Source organism: Alosa pseudoharengus, unplaced genomic scaffold (assembly GCF_046254945.1).
Source record: "Alosa pseudoharengus isolate Yale_2024_CS ecotype anadromous, Long Island Sound unplaced genomic scaffold, YU_APseudo_1.1 YU_APseudo_1.1_scf_9, whole genome shotgun sequence".
Taxonomy (NCBI): domain Eukaryota; kingdom Metazoa; phylum Chordata; class Actinopteri; order Clupeiformes; family Clupeidae; genus Alosa; species Alosa pseudoharengus.
In genome coordinates, this window is record NW_027468881.1 from 34,574,054 (window position 1) to 34,590,797 (window position 16,744).

The 16,744-nt window shown below is 50.7% G+C and overlaps 1 protein-coding gene and 1 pseudogene across 1 annotated transcript in view; both read right to left on the reverse strand.

The window, feature by feature from the left end:
* lrp1ab (low density lipoprotein receptor-related protein 1Ab) overlaps positions 1-16,744 on the reverse strand; it is a 137,279-nt gene that overhangs the window by 61,722 nt on the left and 58,813 nt on the right. Inside the window, exons 11-24 of the mRNA XM_076276929.1 lie at positions 16,112-16,348; positions 15,402-15,582; positions 14,818-15,040; positions 14,423-14,612; positions 13,883-14,005; positions 13,610-13,750; positions 13,084-13,209; positions 12,683-12,799; positions 12,376-12,456; positions 12,048-12,215; positions 9,843-10,025; positions 9,259-9,459; positions 8,515-8,754; positions 7,419-7,616 (exon numbers count right to left, since the gene is read on the reverse strand). Coding sequence (XP_076133044.1) covers positions 7,419-7,616; positions 8,515-8,754; positions 9,259-9,459; positions 9,843-10,025; positions 12,048-12,215; positions 12,376-12,456; positions 12,683-12,799; positions 13,084-13,209; positions 13,610-13,750; positions 13,883-14,005; positions 14,423-14,612; positions 14,818-15,040; positions 15,402-15,582; positions 16,112-16,348 — 2,409 coding nt within the window. The remainder of the gene's footprint in view (positions 1-7,418; positions 7,617-8,514; positions 8,755-9,258; positions 9,460-9,842; positions 10,026-12,047; positions 12,216-12,375; positions 12,457-12,682; positions 12,800-13,083; positions 13,210-13,609; positions 13,751-13,882; positions 14,006-14,422; positions 14,613-14,817; positions 15,041-15,401; positions 15,583-16,111; positions 16,349-16,744) is intronic.
* On the reverse strand, positions 1,703-4,219 carry LOC143114907 (prolow-density lipoprotein receptor-related protein 1-like; annotated as a pseudogene).

Genomic DNA, 16,744 nt, shown 5'->3' on the forward strand with positions numbered 1-16,744 from the left:
TCATATTGGGCAAATGAGGTCCAGAATACCAAGAGAAAATTAATATGAACATTTAGAAAAGTGTGTGTGTGTGTGTGTGTGTGTGTGTGTGTGTGTGTGTGTGTGTGTGTGTGTGTGTGTGTGTGTGTGTGTGTGTGTGTGTGTGTGTGTGTGTGTGTGTGTGTGTGTGTGTGTGTGTGTGTGTGTGTGTGTGTGTGTGTGTGTGTGTGTGTGTGTGTGTGTGAGTGAGTGAGTGAGTGAGTGAGTGAGTGAGTGAGTGAGAGAGAGAGAGAGAGATAGAGAACACAGGTCAGCAAAGTACATCCATGGTGGGACCAACATGGCAACAAAATAGACCCTTGAAGACTTTGATTTAAGAGTCATATTGGGCAAATGAGGTCCAGAATACCAAGAGAAAATTAATATGAACATTTAGAAAAGTGTGTGTGTGTGTGTGTGTGTGTGTATGTGTGAGCGAGAGAGTGAGAGAGAGAGAGAGAGAGAGAGAGAGAGAGAGGGAAGAGTAAGATAGAATAGAAAAAAGGAAATCATTATTTCTCTTCCGGTCATCACTGTACTTTTCTGAGCCTTATTCATGCCTGGCCAAAGGAAATGTACATTGCCCATTAGGGCTGAAGTGCACGGCGCTGGCTTTAATTCAATTGAGCGGGTGGAGGAGGGATGGCCAGATTGAGCGGGTGGAGGAGGGATGGCCAGATTGAGCGGGTGGAGGAGGGGTGGCCAGATTGAGCGGGTGGAGGAGGGATGGAGGAGGGATGGCCAGATTGAGCGGGTGGAGGAGGGATGGAGGAGGGATGGCCAGATTGAAAGGGAGAGAAAGGAGCGCGGGAGCCGGCGCGGCTCTGACAGGCCTTGTCAGCTGGTGTCAGCGCGCCCGGGTCGAGCCGTCAGTCACGGCGGCTCCGCTCCTCTCCTCTCCTCTCCTCTCCTCGGCTCTGGCGAGATGCTCGCGGTCCCACAGCAGACTGCTGGATGACTGACAGCTTCCTCAGAAAAGCAGACAGCCCCTTTTTCCCAGGCCTGCGCCGTAACTGACACAGCTGAGGGGCTCAGTGGTGTCTTTATCAAGCTCCGGCACGGTGCTCGGCATGATGGCAACGAGCGCTCACCACCATGGCCATGACACCACCACCCCCCCAACCCCCCCACACATGCCCACAGACACAGCCCCCACCCCCAACCCCCCCACACATGCCCACAGACACAGCCCCCACCCCCAACCCCGCCACACATACCCACAGACACAGACCCCCCCCCCCCCCAAACATATGCCCACAGCCCTCCCCCAACCCCGCCACACATGTCCACAGACACAGACCCCCCCCACATGCCCACAGACACAGACCCCCCCCCCCAACACATGCCCACAGACACACCCCCCCCCTCAATCCCACCACACATGCCCACAGACACACCCCCCCCCAACCCCGCCACACATGCCCACAGACACACCCCCACCTCAACCCCGCCACACGTGCCCACAGACACAGACGCCCACGCAGCGTCTCAGCTCTTCCCCGGTTTCTAACCACATGAAAGGAAAATATCAGGGATTGGGAAAACCTCAGAACTTATGAAAGGTCATAAGATACCAGAAGCTCAGACAGCCAAAGACAGAGAGAGAGAGAAGGAGAGGGGGGGAGGGAGAGAGAGAAAGAGAGAAAGATGGAAAAAAAGAGGTGGACAGAGAGGTAGTGGAATAAAAGTCGAGGTGGAGAGACAGCTGGGGGAAGTGGGAGGGTTAAAGAGACTGGACGAGATGAGAGCCAGAGAGAGGAAGACAGCGAGTGCGAGTGCTTCAGTTCGTGATGGATAACGCAGCTTCCGGTCAGTCTGCTGCAGTCATTGTCTGTATGAGCCTGTGGAGGCGCCATCTGGTGTCTGGGGAGGATGACGGGCCAGACAGGACAGGACTGCTGGAGCCGGACACTCACCCTGAGGCTGTCTGGACGGGTGGTACACCTGCAGGTCGAAGGGCTGCGTGTTGGTGCGCTGGACCACGGTCACGTCGTGGCCCGTCCACTTGTTGGCCTTGGCCAGAGTGTTGGTGCGCCAGTCAGTCCAGTAGACCTCACCGCCATACATGGTGACGGCAAACGGGTGCGACAGGTACTCATGTCCCCGGAGGACCTCGATGAGACCGGAACCGTCGTAGGAGGCAGAATAGATGGCGTCTGACCTGGGAGGGGAGGAGAGCAGTTAGCACCACAGTGCGTGCATGTTTATTTGAGTATCCGTAATTACAAGGCAAGCATCCTTTAGATCTTTTCACAAATAACCTTGCGTCAATCCATAAGATGCGTCTCTCCAAGTAATCCACTGTGAGTCCATTGGGCCACCCTCCGTTTCCGGTTTCCCTGTGGATGGTTTGGCGGCCTTCCCCACTCATAGAGGCTGCCTCTATTCTGGGAGAGCTAGCATCCCAGTCTGTCCAGAAAAGAATCCTGGAGGGAAAAATAAATAAATAAATAAATAAATAAATAAATAAATAAATAAATAAATAAATAAATGGATGGATGGATTATGGAGACAAGTGAGTGAACACACGATAAAGGACAGCTGAAGGTGACTCACATGGGGGCTCAACGAACATTAGCATCATTCCCCCACTGCAGGAGGCTAGCAGGGTTTCTGTGCTAGCATTCATTATGACATGACTGCCACATGGCTAAATCATAATATTGCACTCCCTGCTGGGTTATGCTAACATTATCAAAGGACCCCATGTGGGGAGATTAGCAATTTCAATGTCTAATATCAGTTGTAATCGTCAGCATAAAAGTGCTAATATGCATAGTTCCGCATTGCAGAATACAGCACCCCAGAGGGCTCAAGTAAGCCAGGCCACTGTGAGTCCCGTGATGGGTCAGACCAAATGGATTTCCAGCTCCTCCCACGCACGCTAGTGGACTCAGAGACATGTGGGGTATGTTGGAAGAAGCTCATATTCATTTCTATAGGGTGTCATAATACAGTGTATATTGTTCACAGCAATTAGATAGATAGATAGATAGAGAGAGAGAGAGATAGAGAGAGAGAGAGATAGAGATAGAGATAGAGATAGAGAGAGAGAGATAGAGATAGATAGATACTTTATTGATCCCCAAGGGGAAATTCAAGATATTACATTTAATATTATATATAATTATATATGGAACTGAATCAAACTGAATATTTTTGGAGACATAAAGATGCGCTTGCCCTTCTCTGGGGTCCAGAGCGATGGCCCGAGGGTGCTCCACTTCTCCAGCGAGCAGGGTGGTCCTCATGGTGCCGTCCAGCTTGGCCACCTCGATCTGGTCCAGGTTACTCTCCACCCAGTAGATGTTCCCGGCAATCCAGTCCACAGCCAAGACCCTCAGGAGTAGCCAAGCCATACTGGATCACCACCTCAAAACTAGGTCAGGGCTGGGAGGTTAGGGAGGAGAGAGGAAGTGCTGTTATTAGCATACTGGATCACCACCTCAAAACTGGTCAGGGCTGGGAGGTTAGGAGGAGAGAGGAAGTGCTGTTATTACCATGATTGTTCAGTCCCATGACAAGTGTTGCCAGTATGGCATAATGGTTCTATAGGCTTTCTTTTGACATAAAAACATGGATCCACATGCACAGTATCTGCAATTGGGAACCCACGATGTGGGTTCTACTAGCTAGAAGAATGTGCACCTCAAAATGCACATTACAAGAATAGGCACGGCCCAGATCATCAGGAAGATAATTACATGTGTTGGGTGAATGCCATAGATATCTTGATGACACACAGTCATACATGCCACACCACACAAGCCAATACCACTCTACAAAACAACACATGAGGACACCCAATCGAAGACAGATCCTTTATAACGGGGCCTCAGGACAGGAGTCTTTGGCCAAACGCGACGCATCCCGAGTGCCACCCACAGAGGAGGGAGATCCCTCAGGCTAACCACGAAGCACATGGGAGGGAATCCCACTGACGAATGCAACAACACTGCGAGCTTTCTTTCTTCAGTTCGGTGACAACCCGCAAACCAAGAAGGCCTTCTGCCACAGTCATAATGAGATGCTCATGTGTGAGTGTGCAATTCCCTAAAAAATGTGGTGACTTTTGGTTTAGGAACTCTTCTTGCATGCTTCTATTCATCCTGCTGCTTTCCTGAAAAACACTCTGGGGTCCATTCATGGCCAAACCTAACACATGAAGATCCCAGTAGGAGGATCGAGCCTGTCCAGGCATGCTTGAGAAGAGGCCTGCTGGCTTCTCCAGCTCTGTTTAGCTAAACAGGACTCTGGCTGTGCTTTACGGGAGGCCAGATGAGGAGATTGAGGAGGAGGAGTAGGAGGAGGAGGAGGAGGAGGAGGAGGGGGAGGAGGAGAAAGAGGAGGAGGATGTTTTGTGGGGATGTTGGCAGCCATGTCTGGCCGAAGTTCTTTTTCTTCTAGTAGATTCCAAGAAGCCTTAAATGGGGAGCAGCAGGGACGGCTCTACTAGCTGGTGTGTATGTGTGTGTACATGGTGTGTATGTGTGTGTGTGTACATGGTGTGTAGTGTGTGTTTACATGGTGTGTATGTGTGTGTACATGGTGTGTATGTGTGTGTACATGGTGTGTAGTGTATGTGTGTGTACATGGTGTGTATGTGTGTGTACATGGTGTGTAGTGTATGTGTGTGTACATGGTGTGTATGTGTGTGTACATGGTGTGTATGTGTGTGTACATGGTGTGTAGTGTATGTGTGTGTACATGGTGTGTATGTGTGTGTACATGGTGTGTATGTGTGTGTACATGGTGTGTAGTGTGTGTACATGGTGTGTAGTGTATGTGTGTGTACATGGTGTGTATGTGTGTGTACATGGTGTGTATGTGTGTGTACATGGTGTGTATGTGTGTGTACATGGTGTGTATGTGTGTGTACATGGTGTGTAGTGTATGTGTGTGTACATGGTGTGTAGTGTATGTGTGTGTACATGGTGTGTATGTGTGTGTACATGGTGTGTATGTGTGTGTACATGGTGTGTGTGTGTGTGTACATGGTGTGTGTGTGTGTGTACATGGTGTGTGTGTGTGTACATGGTGTGTGTGTGTGTACATGGTGTGTGTGTGTGTGTACATGGTGTGTGTGTGTGTGTACATGGTGTGTATGTGTGTGTACATGGTGTGTGTGTGTGTACATGGTGTGTGTGTGTGTACATAGTGTATGTGTGTGTACATGGTGTGTGTGTGTGTGTACATGGTGTGTATGTGTGTGTACATGGTGTGTATGTGTGTGTACATGGTGTGTGTGTGTGTGTACATGGTGTGTGTGTGTGTGTACATGGTGTGTATGTGTGTGTACATGGTGTGTATGTGTGTGTGTGTGTACATGGTGTGTGTACATGGTGTGTGTGTGTGTGTACATGGTGTGTGTGTGTGTGTACATGGTGTGTGTGTGTGTACATGGTGTGTGTGTGTGTACATGGTGTGTGTGTGTGTACATGGTGTGTATGTGTGTGTACATGGTGTGTGTGTGTGTACATGGTGTGTATGTGTGTGTACATGGTGTGTGTGTGTGTACATGGTGTGTGTGTGTGTACATGGTGTGTGTGTGTGTACATGGTGTGTGTGTGTGTGTGGCTGTATGTGAGGGAGGGAGAGAAAAACAAGAGGGGGAAGACAAAGAAACTGGAAGGAAGAAAAACTACATCTGAATGGGCGTGTAGTACAGTGTAGATGTTACTATACAATATGCTGCTTATAGTTATTTACGTTCATGTACTATATAATCTATAGCCCTTTATACAGACTCTCCTGCAGCAGCTTAAAGCCTGAGCGAGTGGAGAGAGAAAAGAAAGAGGACAACGAGCGCTCGTCCAGCTCCCATCCTGCCCTCCATCTCGTCATCTCTCTCGTCCTCTCCTCTCTCCTCTCCTCTCCTCTCTCTCTCTCTCCTCCTCTCTCGTCCATCCTCCTCTCCTCTCTCCTCTCCTCCTCTCTCCTCCTCCTCCTCTCCTCTCCTCTCCTCTCCTCTCGTCCATCCTCCTCTCCTCTCCTCTCCTCTCCTCTCCTCTCCTCTCGTCCATCCTCCTCTCCTCTCCTCTCCTCTCCTCTCCTCTCCTCTCGGCTGAGCTCCCTCTCTCCTCTCCTCTCCTCTCCTCTCCTCTCCTCTCCTCTCCTCTCCTCTCCTCTCGTCCATCCTCCTCTCCTCTCCTCTCCTCTCCTCTCCTCTCCTCTCCTCTCCTCTCGTCCATCCTCCTCTCCTCTCCTCTCCTCTCCTCTCGTCCATCCTCCTCTCCTCTCCTCTCCTCTCGTCCATCCTCCTCTCCTCTCCTCTCCTCTCCTCTCCTCTCGTCCATCCTCCTCTCCTCTCCTCTCCTCTCCTCTGAGCTCCCTCTCTCCTCTCCTCTCCTCTCCTCTCGTCCATCCTCCTCTCCTCTCCTCTCCTCTCCTCTCGTCCATTCCCCTCTCTCCTCTCCTCTCCTCTCGTCCATCCTCCTCTCCTCTCCTCTCCTCTCGGCTGAGCTCCCTCTCTCTTCTCCTCTCGTCCATCCCCCTCTCTCCTCTCCTCTCCTCTCGGCTGAGCTCCCTCTCTCCTCTCCTCTCGGCTGAGCTCCCTCTCTCCTCTCCTCTCGGCTGAGCTCTCTCTCTCCTCTCCTCTCGTCCATCCCCCTCTCTCCTCTCCTCTCCTCTCCTCTCGGCTGAGCTCCCTCTCTCCTCTCCTCTCGGCTGAGCTCCCTCTCTCCTCTCCTCTCGGCTGAGCTCCCTCTCTCCTCTCCTCTCAGCTGAGCTCCCTCTCTCCTCTCCTCTCGTCCATCCCCCTCTCTCCTCTCCTCTCGGCTGAGCTCCCTCTCTCCTCTCGGCTGAGCTCCCTCTCTCCTCTCCTCTCGGCTGAGCTCCCTCTCTCCTCTCCTCTCGTCCATCCCCCTCTCTCCTCTCCTCTCCTCTCGGCTGAGCTCCCGAGAGGGCAGCACATCCGTGGCGGGCAAGAGGGCACCGCCACGCAACGCTGCCCTGAGAGAAGCAGGGCACTGCTCTCCGAGAAGACAATGAAACGGGCCGACACCCACCTGACCACAGAGAACCAAAATGGCAGGCGCGGGGGAGGGGAGAGGGGGATTACCGAGCCGTGCAATTTATAGGTATTATGCCGTTACGCAACGCTGAACTGAGGAAACTTTTACATAAATGTGCACGCATACAAAGAGATGGCTAATGTCAGCAGCCTCACAATGAATGGCACGGTTACTTCACAGTTATTGTGAACAGTTAACGACAGGCCGGGCCCATTAGTTTTCAATAGCCTCTTTTGGCAGGCAAAAGAATTCAGAGAACCCTGCTCCCAATTCCTGAAGCTTCTTTGGCAGGCAAAACCAAAAGAAAAAAAATATAATAATATGGAAAAAATTAAATCAGAGCCTTGCTCCAAATCCCGTGTGCTGGGAAAAGCAGGAATGCCTTACCGCCGTTTTCGGACAGTGTTCCGCGGTAGATCTTGTCCTCCACCACGTCGGTCCAGTAGAGCATGCTCTCATTGAAGTGGAAGTCCAGAGCGATGGTATTCCTCAGGCCCGGCACCAGCACGCTGAACTCGCCCTTGTGCAGGTCAATGCGTCGGATCTCGTGCCGGTTGGAGAAGATGATGAATGGCTTGAACGGGTCTGTGGGAGTGAGGAGAGGACGAGAAGAAAAGAGGGGGATCAGAGATGAAAGACTACAGAGGGAGAGAGGGATAGATGGCAGGAGTTGTGGAAGAGTGAGGAATGTGACAGCGTGGTAATGAAGGGATGGTTCAGAGAGAGAAGGGGAGGTGCTGTGATAGATAGATACTTTATTGATCCCCAAGGGGAAGGGGCAGTAGGCTACAGCGCCCGTACCATATACGGGTCCGAGTGCCCATGGGGACCCAGGTTCGAATCCAACCTGCGGTCATTTCCCGATCCCACCCCATCTCTCTCTCCTGCGGTCATTTCCCGATCCCACCCCATCTCTCTCTCTCCCACTTGCTTCCTGTCTGTCTTCACTGTCCTATCCAAATAAAGGCAAAAAAGCCCAAAATATACTTTTAAAAAATATATACTTTTATATAAAAAAAAAAAAAAAAGAGAGAGAGAGAGAAGGACAGACTGATGCCACAGGCTGCTGAACTGAAGAACTGAGAAAACTCAAGTAGGGAAACAAAGTAAGAATACAAACTTAGGGAAACGAGAGCATATGAATAATGTATGCCAACACAAGATGGAGCGAGTGTTGCATCATTTTACTTTTTTTGAAGCATTTTGAAAATCTTTCCAAGAGACTTTTCTGAATTGTATTTGATGTTTGAGATACACTGTTGAGAGCAACAACAGCAGGAATAAAAGAACCCAGTGAACTAAAATGTACTGAACAAGATGTAGAGCTTCTGGAAAGTTCTTTGATAATATTCCCTTCTGTCATCTCGTCTTCCACAATCTTCTCCAGCCCTTTATACTTATACTTTTCATCCCTTTTTCTCTTTCCCTTTCCCATCTTCTCTCTCTCTCTTTTCCTCCCTCTTTCCCCCCCCCCCCATCTCACCCGTGCTGTAGCAGCTCTCCTTGTCCGTGTCCAGTGCCCAGCCCTCGTAGCAGGCACACTTGACGTTGAACTTGTCCTGGATGCAGCGCTGGCTGCACTTGAGGTGCTTGGCGCAGAAGCTCTGGATCTGGCACGTCTTGTTGTCCAGGCCCACCTCCATGCCCACGGGGCACAGACACATGATGCCCTCCCCAGGCGCTATGCTGCAGTTGTGACTGCACCCACTCAACAAACACAAATCTGCAAAGACAGAGAGACAGAGAGACAGAGAGACAGAGAGAGAGAGAGAGAGTGAGAAAGAGCAAGAGTGTGGGAGAGAGAGAGAGAGAGAGAGAGAGATACAGAAGGATTGAGTAGGCACGGAGGAAGAGGAGGAACAGGCAGATTGAGTGTACAGAATGATAAGTGTGTAGTGTGGTATGCGGGCACTGTATATTCTCCAGAGGAGCTCACTGCAGGGAGCATGCTGGCAGTGAGTGGGAGAGTGAGGGGAGCAGCACCGTAATTAATCAGGGAATGGGCAGAGAATGTATTACTCCAGCTCATGTCTGCATGCCTAGTGTTACTTTGATTTCAGGGTCCCCCCGAGTTTTCTTACAGGACGGGTGACTGATTCAGTGAGCATGCATGTCAGTGATTATATGTGTTAAGAGTATTTATGGCCTGATGGCTTAAGTGTGTGTGTGTGTGTGTGTGTGTGTGTGTGTGTGTGTGTGTGTGTGTGTGTGTGTGTGCGTTACTTACCACAGAGCTCCTCATCAGAGCCATCAGGGCAGTCGTTGACGTTGTTACACAGCTTTTCGGGGGGCAGGCAGATGGTGTCGTTGTTGGCACACACCACGTGGTGTAATGCCGTGCACCCCAGCGGCTCACAGTTCTCCTCGTCCGAGTTGTCCTCGCAGTCACTGTCCCCATCACACACCCAGGTCTTACTGATGCAGCGAGCTGAGTGTGTGTGTGTGTGTGTGTGGGGGGGGAGAGAGAGAGAGAGAGAGAGAGAGAGAGAGAGAGAGAAAATGAAAAGTTTACATAAGGACCAAGTGACAGTATTGCCTGATATTGTAAATTGTAGGCGGTAAGGTCTCTACTACATAATCATGATCTCATTTATGACAAACACTATCCACAGACAGGTCAATAACATTCAAAGAGAAAAGCTTTTCTTTCCTACATCTAGGACACTGGTTTAATAGTTTGTTTTTTGAACATTAAGTGTTGCTGGATTCAAATAACTTTAAAAGGTGTCTTTTAATGCAGGCTGTGATGTGAACCGTCCTCACTGCAATCTTCTCAATATAGAGACACAGGCAAACGCAGTCCCAACTAACCAGAGTCTTTGCAGCCAAACTTGGCCCCGGGGTCGCACATGTGCGTGACCCCCTCGCAGTTCTTCTCGTCGCTCAGGTCCATGCAGTCGGTGTCTCCATCACAGCGCCAGCGCATGGGGATGCACAGGCCGTCCATGCGGCACTGGAACTCATCAGTGTGGCAGCCACCGGGAGGGCGGGTGGCTGGAAGAGAGGGAAGAGAGGGAGGGAGGGAAGGAAGGAGAGAGGGAAGAGAGGGAGGGAGGGAGGGAGAGAGAGGGAGGGAGAGAGAGAGGGGGAGGGAGGGAGGGAAGAGAGCGAAGAGAGGGAGGGAGGGAGGGAGAGGGAGGGAGGGAAAGTCTGTGTCAGACCGTGAGAACGGTGGTGGAACAGTGAGGGCCAGCTACTAGCTGAATGGCAGTGGCGGCCAGCAGCGCTAACACTAATGAGCTAGCCAGCAGCCATATTTGACGTCATCCTGGAGAACAAGTGTCAGAAACAAGCAGGAGAGGAGGAGGAGGAGGGCAGAGGCCAAGCCAAACACTGTGCAAACTTAGTTTCCCATGCGCCCCAACACAGCGAGGGCGTGTGGCCATTAGGGCCGATGGAGGACTGGAGGGGCAGTAACGATGGTCTCCCCCTCATTCACAGAAAAGGTCATATGTTGGCACTGGGCGAAAGGCTAAAAGGTGCTGGCGCTTGGCACCAGGCGCCTCCACATCTCAGGCACCAGCCAACTCCCCGCATTTCATGCTCTCCGAGCCCCAGATGACTTCCAGATGGAGAGCGTTTTGACGGCGACGGCGTCAGCCTCCCTCCCCTGCAGGCCTCTGTTCTGGTGATGGCCGCCCAGGCCCTGTCTGGGGACACGGGGGAGGCTGAGTGGTGCGAGCGGTGCCAGGCTGGTTTGGGGCATTGCGTGCGGGGAAAACTCTCAGAGGGCACCACAGTGACTGGGCTCACTAAAAAGCCCAGGCGCAGTTGCAGCCAGACGCCCGGTCTCTCCGTCGCCGAGTCCCCATGTAACCCCGCGGCCCTTGTTTGTTTGACGAGCACAGGCCCTCAGCTTGGCTCGCCGCCCGTCTTCGCCGGATCCAAACCCCTAACTAACTCCACTGCCATCGTCGGGGCCTGTAGATGCCCCCCCCCCCCCCCCATTTCAACATGGAATCAATAAAACAACGCTAAAAATGCTGTACAACTCCATGTGGTAAACACTAACATTTCCTGGCAAGCGGAGGCTTTCGCAAGCTAGAAAAGAGCCCCATTGTTGAGTGCGGTTGAGGGAGAAATGCAGAGAGGGCTTGGCAGACCACATCTGGTGAACCTGTGGCATCTCAAGCACATCAGCACTCAGCGCTCCGGTTTACATTTAGACGCTTAACTGCGCGGTGTGCACAGACGTGCTGGCACAAGGGCCTGCGTTTCCAGAAACTACGTGTTTTCCCAGTCAGCAGGTGTGAAAATTACACTAATATTATCCTAACGTTGCTTACTATGTGGGCAAACACTTACAACTCACTTTTTTTTTGTTCATGTTGGTCTTTAAAGTCTGTCAACACTTTAATAGATGGTGTCTCAATAGTCTCTTGATAGTCAAACAACAATAAGTAGACTTTTTAATGTACTTTAGCGAGGATTACAAGAACTATGAACCCATTATCCATTAGTCTCAGCAGAACAATTTGGGACTTTTCTCTTTCATTCCGAGTAGAGTGGGGAAAATAGGAACAGTATGGGCAAAGGATGACTGATCGGAATCAAACTCAGATGGGCACTCCGACCCATATATGCTTGGGATCCTGGGATCTGGCTGGACAAGGCATTCCATGAGTGGGGCTATCCTGTCACACAACCCCACCACTCCACCTCTTTACCGCTAATAATCACTCCATGTTTCCTATTCCATTCCAACAACTTAATGTAATTTAAATATTTTGTAATAACATTACATTTCACAGTTTGCAAGTGAGAAGAGGGAGCAAATAGATTCGGATGAGTAGCAAGGTACAAATTAATATGCAACGTAAACAAGCTTCTCTTAACACCCAAGACTTCATTGGAACTATTTCTGGGGGTGGAGAACATCACAAACAATTACTTAAGAATTTGTATTCCGGTAGTGAAACTCTAAAGGCAGTGAATTCTGTGCTCCTGAGCCCTTCGGACTAATGAAGGTGAGACTGCAGACATCCTGATCTGGGCACAGTCTCAGCAGCGTCTCACCTTGGTTGGTGCAGTTGGCGTGCGTCTCGTCGCTGTGGTCTGCACAGTCATTGTCACCGTCACAGGTCCAGTACTCTGGGATGCAGCGACCGCTGTTGCACTTGAACTGCACCCCCGAGCAGGAGTGAGTGCAGCCTGCCTCATCACTGTTGTCTCCACAGTCGTTGTCTGTGCATCATCACACACACACACACACACACACACACACACACGAGTAGACAGTTAAAATAAAAATGAAGTGAATCAAAGTTAAAGTGAATCAAAGATGCAGATATAATAATAAAACTAAGTTAAGTGATCGTTGGAATAAGGTGGCCAGCACACGCACCGTTGTCACAGCGCCAGTTGATGTTGATGCAGCGGCCATTGTTACAGGTGAACTGGGTGAGGGGGAAGCAGGTCGGGTAGGCTGTGGACACAGCAAAAGCCCATTTCAATCAAATATGGGTAAACACGCACGCGCACGCACGCACGCACGCACACACGCACACACGCACACACGCACACACGCACACACGCACACACGCACACAGGACTTCACATTATATCTCTGAGGTTTCTGGGTCTCATGTCTTCAAATGTAATAATATTTGTGCTGTGTGAGTGAGCTTGTACATCAGAGATTAGCCACTGACCACATGAGGCAGGCTCATCCGAGCGATCTCCACAGTCGTCGTCCAGGTCACAGGTCCAGGACTGGGGGATGCAGCGGCCACTGGCACAGGCAAACTGGTTGGGTGGGCACGTACGAGCTGGAGGGGGAGGGAGCGGCGGGGTTAAAGGTCAGGAGTGGGTGGAGGGGATATCACCCATCACATTTAGGCACAGCAGTCAGTCACTGGGTTCCCATCCAGGGGGCGCGTTTCCCAAAACCATAGTTGCTAACTAAGTTAGCAACTTTGTAGGTTGCAATGCAAATTCCCATTGCCAACCAAATAAGTTGCTAACAGGTTAGCAACTATGGTTTTGGGAAAGGCACCCCAGCTTAATAAGGTGACTTGTGAGTATTTTCTGTGATCGTGGAGGAGGAGTGCACCTGAGCAGGTGGTGTTAGACTCGTCTTCATTGTTGCCACAGTCGTTGTCTCCATCGCAGACCCAGCGCAGAGGGATGCAGCGGTTGTTGTCACACTTGAAGCGGTCTGAAGGGCAGGTGTGCTGGTCTGGAAACAGTCAGACAGACACATAAGCTTTTGTCTGGCTCAAATGTCCCCGTCTTTATAAATAAACCGTCCTTGTCATTGTTTATTGCTTTTACTCCCCACAGGCTGTTGTCGTCGTCTCATTTTTAAATAGTTTTGCTGTAAGCACAACTGCCTCATCCCACACTGAAGGATTAAAATAAATGTGTGTATGTGAGTGCAAGACGGACAGACAAAAGGACAGAGAGAGAGAGAGGCAACCATATGGTTTCAAAATCACATAATCTGACGGCGAACAATGGGCTCTGGGAGAAAAGTTGGCGGAGACTGAATGCACTAAAATATGAATTGAAAGGTCAAGCCTAAGCTGCCTCGGTCTGCTGCAGCGTCGGCGGCAACGGAAAGGCATCGTCCCACTCACGGCAGAGGTCCGGCGACTCGTCACTGTTGTCCAGACAGTCGTTGTCTCCATCGCACTTCCAGCGCTCCTGGATGCAGCGGCTGTTCTCGCAGGCGAACTCCCCAGGCTGACACTGAGGCGGAGGCTGGTAAGACGGGTTGGCTGGGAGAGGAGAGGGGGCAGAGAGGTCAGACCGACAGTGGCCCGGAGGGACGAGAGACGGCGGCTAATTCTCCATCAGTGAGATATTTTACTCTCTCCTGCCATTTGTTGGGTGACAAGTCGCCTACTCACCATGGCAGGTGTTATTGTAGGGTTCCAGGATCTGGTCATCTGGACAGTGACACGTCCTGTCGTTGGGAATTGCCAGACACAGACTGCTGCAGCCACCATTATTGACACGACACTTGTTGGAACCTATTGAGGAAGCACACTATTTCAGTCAAGGGCTAAGATCTCTCAGACAGACATGCAACTGTGCTCTTTAAATAATCAGGACAGGTAATGGCCAGGACTCTACTGAAATGGTCATTAATACCATGCCAGAGGAAAAAGGCACTATAAGGCGAGGATCACATAAGCAAGCGGCAGCGGCAAACGTAACGCAACGCTCAGACCATAATAAGTTTTGTCTCATTCCTAAGCAACACAAACGGTTTGTCAACTGAATACGCTCACGTTGCGCTTTGAAAGTTGAACCAAGTTCAACGCTCAGCTTGTTCAACCCTAGCGTTCCGCTGCCGAACCATAGAGGACAATAGGAAACCTGTCGCTTGCCGCTGGCTAATGTGATACCAGCCTAAAGATCAGTTGAGGGCTTATTACTGCGGTCACCTTGTTGCTGTTGAGCGTCATAAGTGCGGATCTCATAGATGGGCGGCCGCTCTACTCGCAGGAGGGTGACGTTCTTGGTGTCCCGATTGACCTTGTAGATTTCTCCACCTCGGTACTCGTTCCAGAACAGGAAGTTTTTGTAGTGGCTCAAGCCAAAGGCGTGGGCCAACTCCGGTCCATCATACACAGTCTAAACCAGAACCAAAGTTTCTCATACATGTTCATCATCATACATGATCATCTACTGTATGAATGCATGCTTCTATAAACTTAACATTGTGGTTCCACCCAATCCAACCAGTATCTAAACAAACTATTATATTGGTCAACAATTCTAATTAATACAAAATAGTTTCCAATTCATGCGTAATATGTAACGGAACTCCCTGTCTGACCTTGCGCTCTGTGGTGTTGATGAACACCATCTCGATGCGGTCATAGTAGGCGTCCACCCAGTAGAGGATGCCCTGCGGGATGTCCAGCGTGAGGCCGTTGGGCCACAGCACTGTCTTGCCGGTGAGGAAGACGCCAGGGTTGGTGCCGTCCATCCAGGCCCTCTTGATGCTGCCGCGGTCGGTCCCCGTGGGCTCCTCCTCCCAGTCAGTCCAGTACATCCACCTGGAACATGACCCAGCAGCTCAGGTCAGTACAGATCAGCTCAAGAGGTCTAGTTCAGGACCACACGGAGCTCCTTTCTCAAGGGAAAAAGAGCCATAAATATTCATTGGGTGCTACGAGTCCCTTTTTAAACATCTGTTTGCAAAAAGAATATATTGCTAATATGCCTAAGATTTATATTTACATGCATGTGGGGGAATGCAACATTAGAAGATACTGCACGTTGATGATTATGACATGATTAAAAGCGCCTGGTTCATTTAAAGTATCATGGGTCGATGCACAGACAGAACTGAATGGATTCCATGTTATGACATGAAGACTCCTGGAGGAGGTGAGCTGCTGTGGTCTGGTCTCTCACCCGTTCTGAGGGTCCACCACGATGGCTCTCGGGTGGGTCATCCCACCCTCAATCAGGGTCTTGCGCGTCTGAGAGGACTTCTCCAGCCGGGCCACATTGATGGTCTTCTTGGGCCCGTCGTCGGTCCAGTACAGATTCTTGCCCATCCAGTCCACGGCTACCCCCTCCACTGTGTGGATCCCTGTGACCAGGAGAAAAATAAAGCAGAGACAGAAACACACTGAGAAGTCATGGAACTATTAACGGGTGAATCTCAGCAGCTCTTAGCCCTGCTTAGATCTGCAGTGCGGAGAGCCAGGGCCTTCTGAGTCATCCCAGCAGCATCCGCGATTCAAAGGCACACTGAGGTGTTTCATTTCTGGGCTCCCTTCCCTCTGGCTCCACTGATTTTACTATAGATGTCCTTTTGAGCCCACCGCTAGCATTTACCCTCCATCAGATATTACCTGCACTCCAGGAGGAAGTGCTTTCCAGACCGTTTTCCCTTTTTCCTTTTTATTGCGGTCACTTGAAATCAATTCCTACCCTGCGTCCTATCTGATACTCCCTCTGTGCCAGAGCTCTTTGCAGTCACGTCTCGCTAACAATCTCCTCATCGAATCTCGCTTCCATTCAGACGTGGAGGCTTCCTTCTTTAATCAAGCACTCAGCCCAGTCCGGCCCGGCTGTCCTTCACCAAGGCCCTCGGACGCTGGTCTGGCTTATCTTACCTTGCTTAATTATAGTTTCCCTCCTCGTGCCATCGATCTTCTGGCGGCCGATCAAGTAGTTGGTGGCGTCCGCAAAGTAGATGAACTCGGTCTCGGCGTGGAAGTCCAGGGCCCGCGGGTTCATCAGGTTCTCGATGGGGATCATGTACTCGTCCGGCACCTTGGCGTTCAGGTCCATGCCACGGATGATGCCGGGCCTCCCCTTCCCATACACCAGAAACAACTCATGGTCCGGTTCTGTGAAGGACAAAACTACCATCAGATAACACGGTCTGGCAGCCTGAGCAGGTTCACATACCAGAGAATTCTCTACATTTCCCACACAGTGTTTCCAGTCCCCTGCTCAGGCTCCTGGTCTCCCCTTTCTGATCTCATCTGCGTCTCCCTCACCACTCTAGGGTGTGTGAGCAACCTACAAGTTACTCATCTTGCACTGGATCATCTTCCTGAATCTCAATATTATGATCACAACAAGTCTGGGCAAAGTCAGCACCAGACAGAGGCTATATTGATTGTTTTGCACTTGTATGATGCCAATACATGGATACTTCTTGGACATAACATGTGATCCTCATGGCTATGTCATGTGGCTACCCCCAAGGAATTAAGATAATAGGTCTATATAATACATAT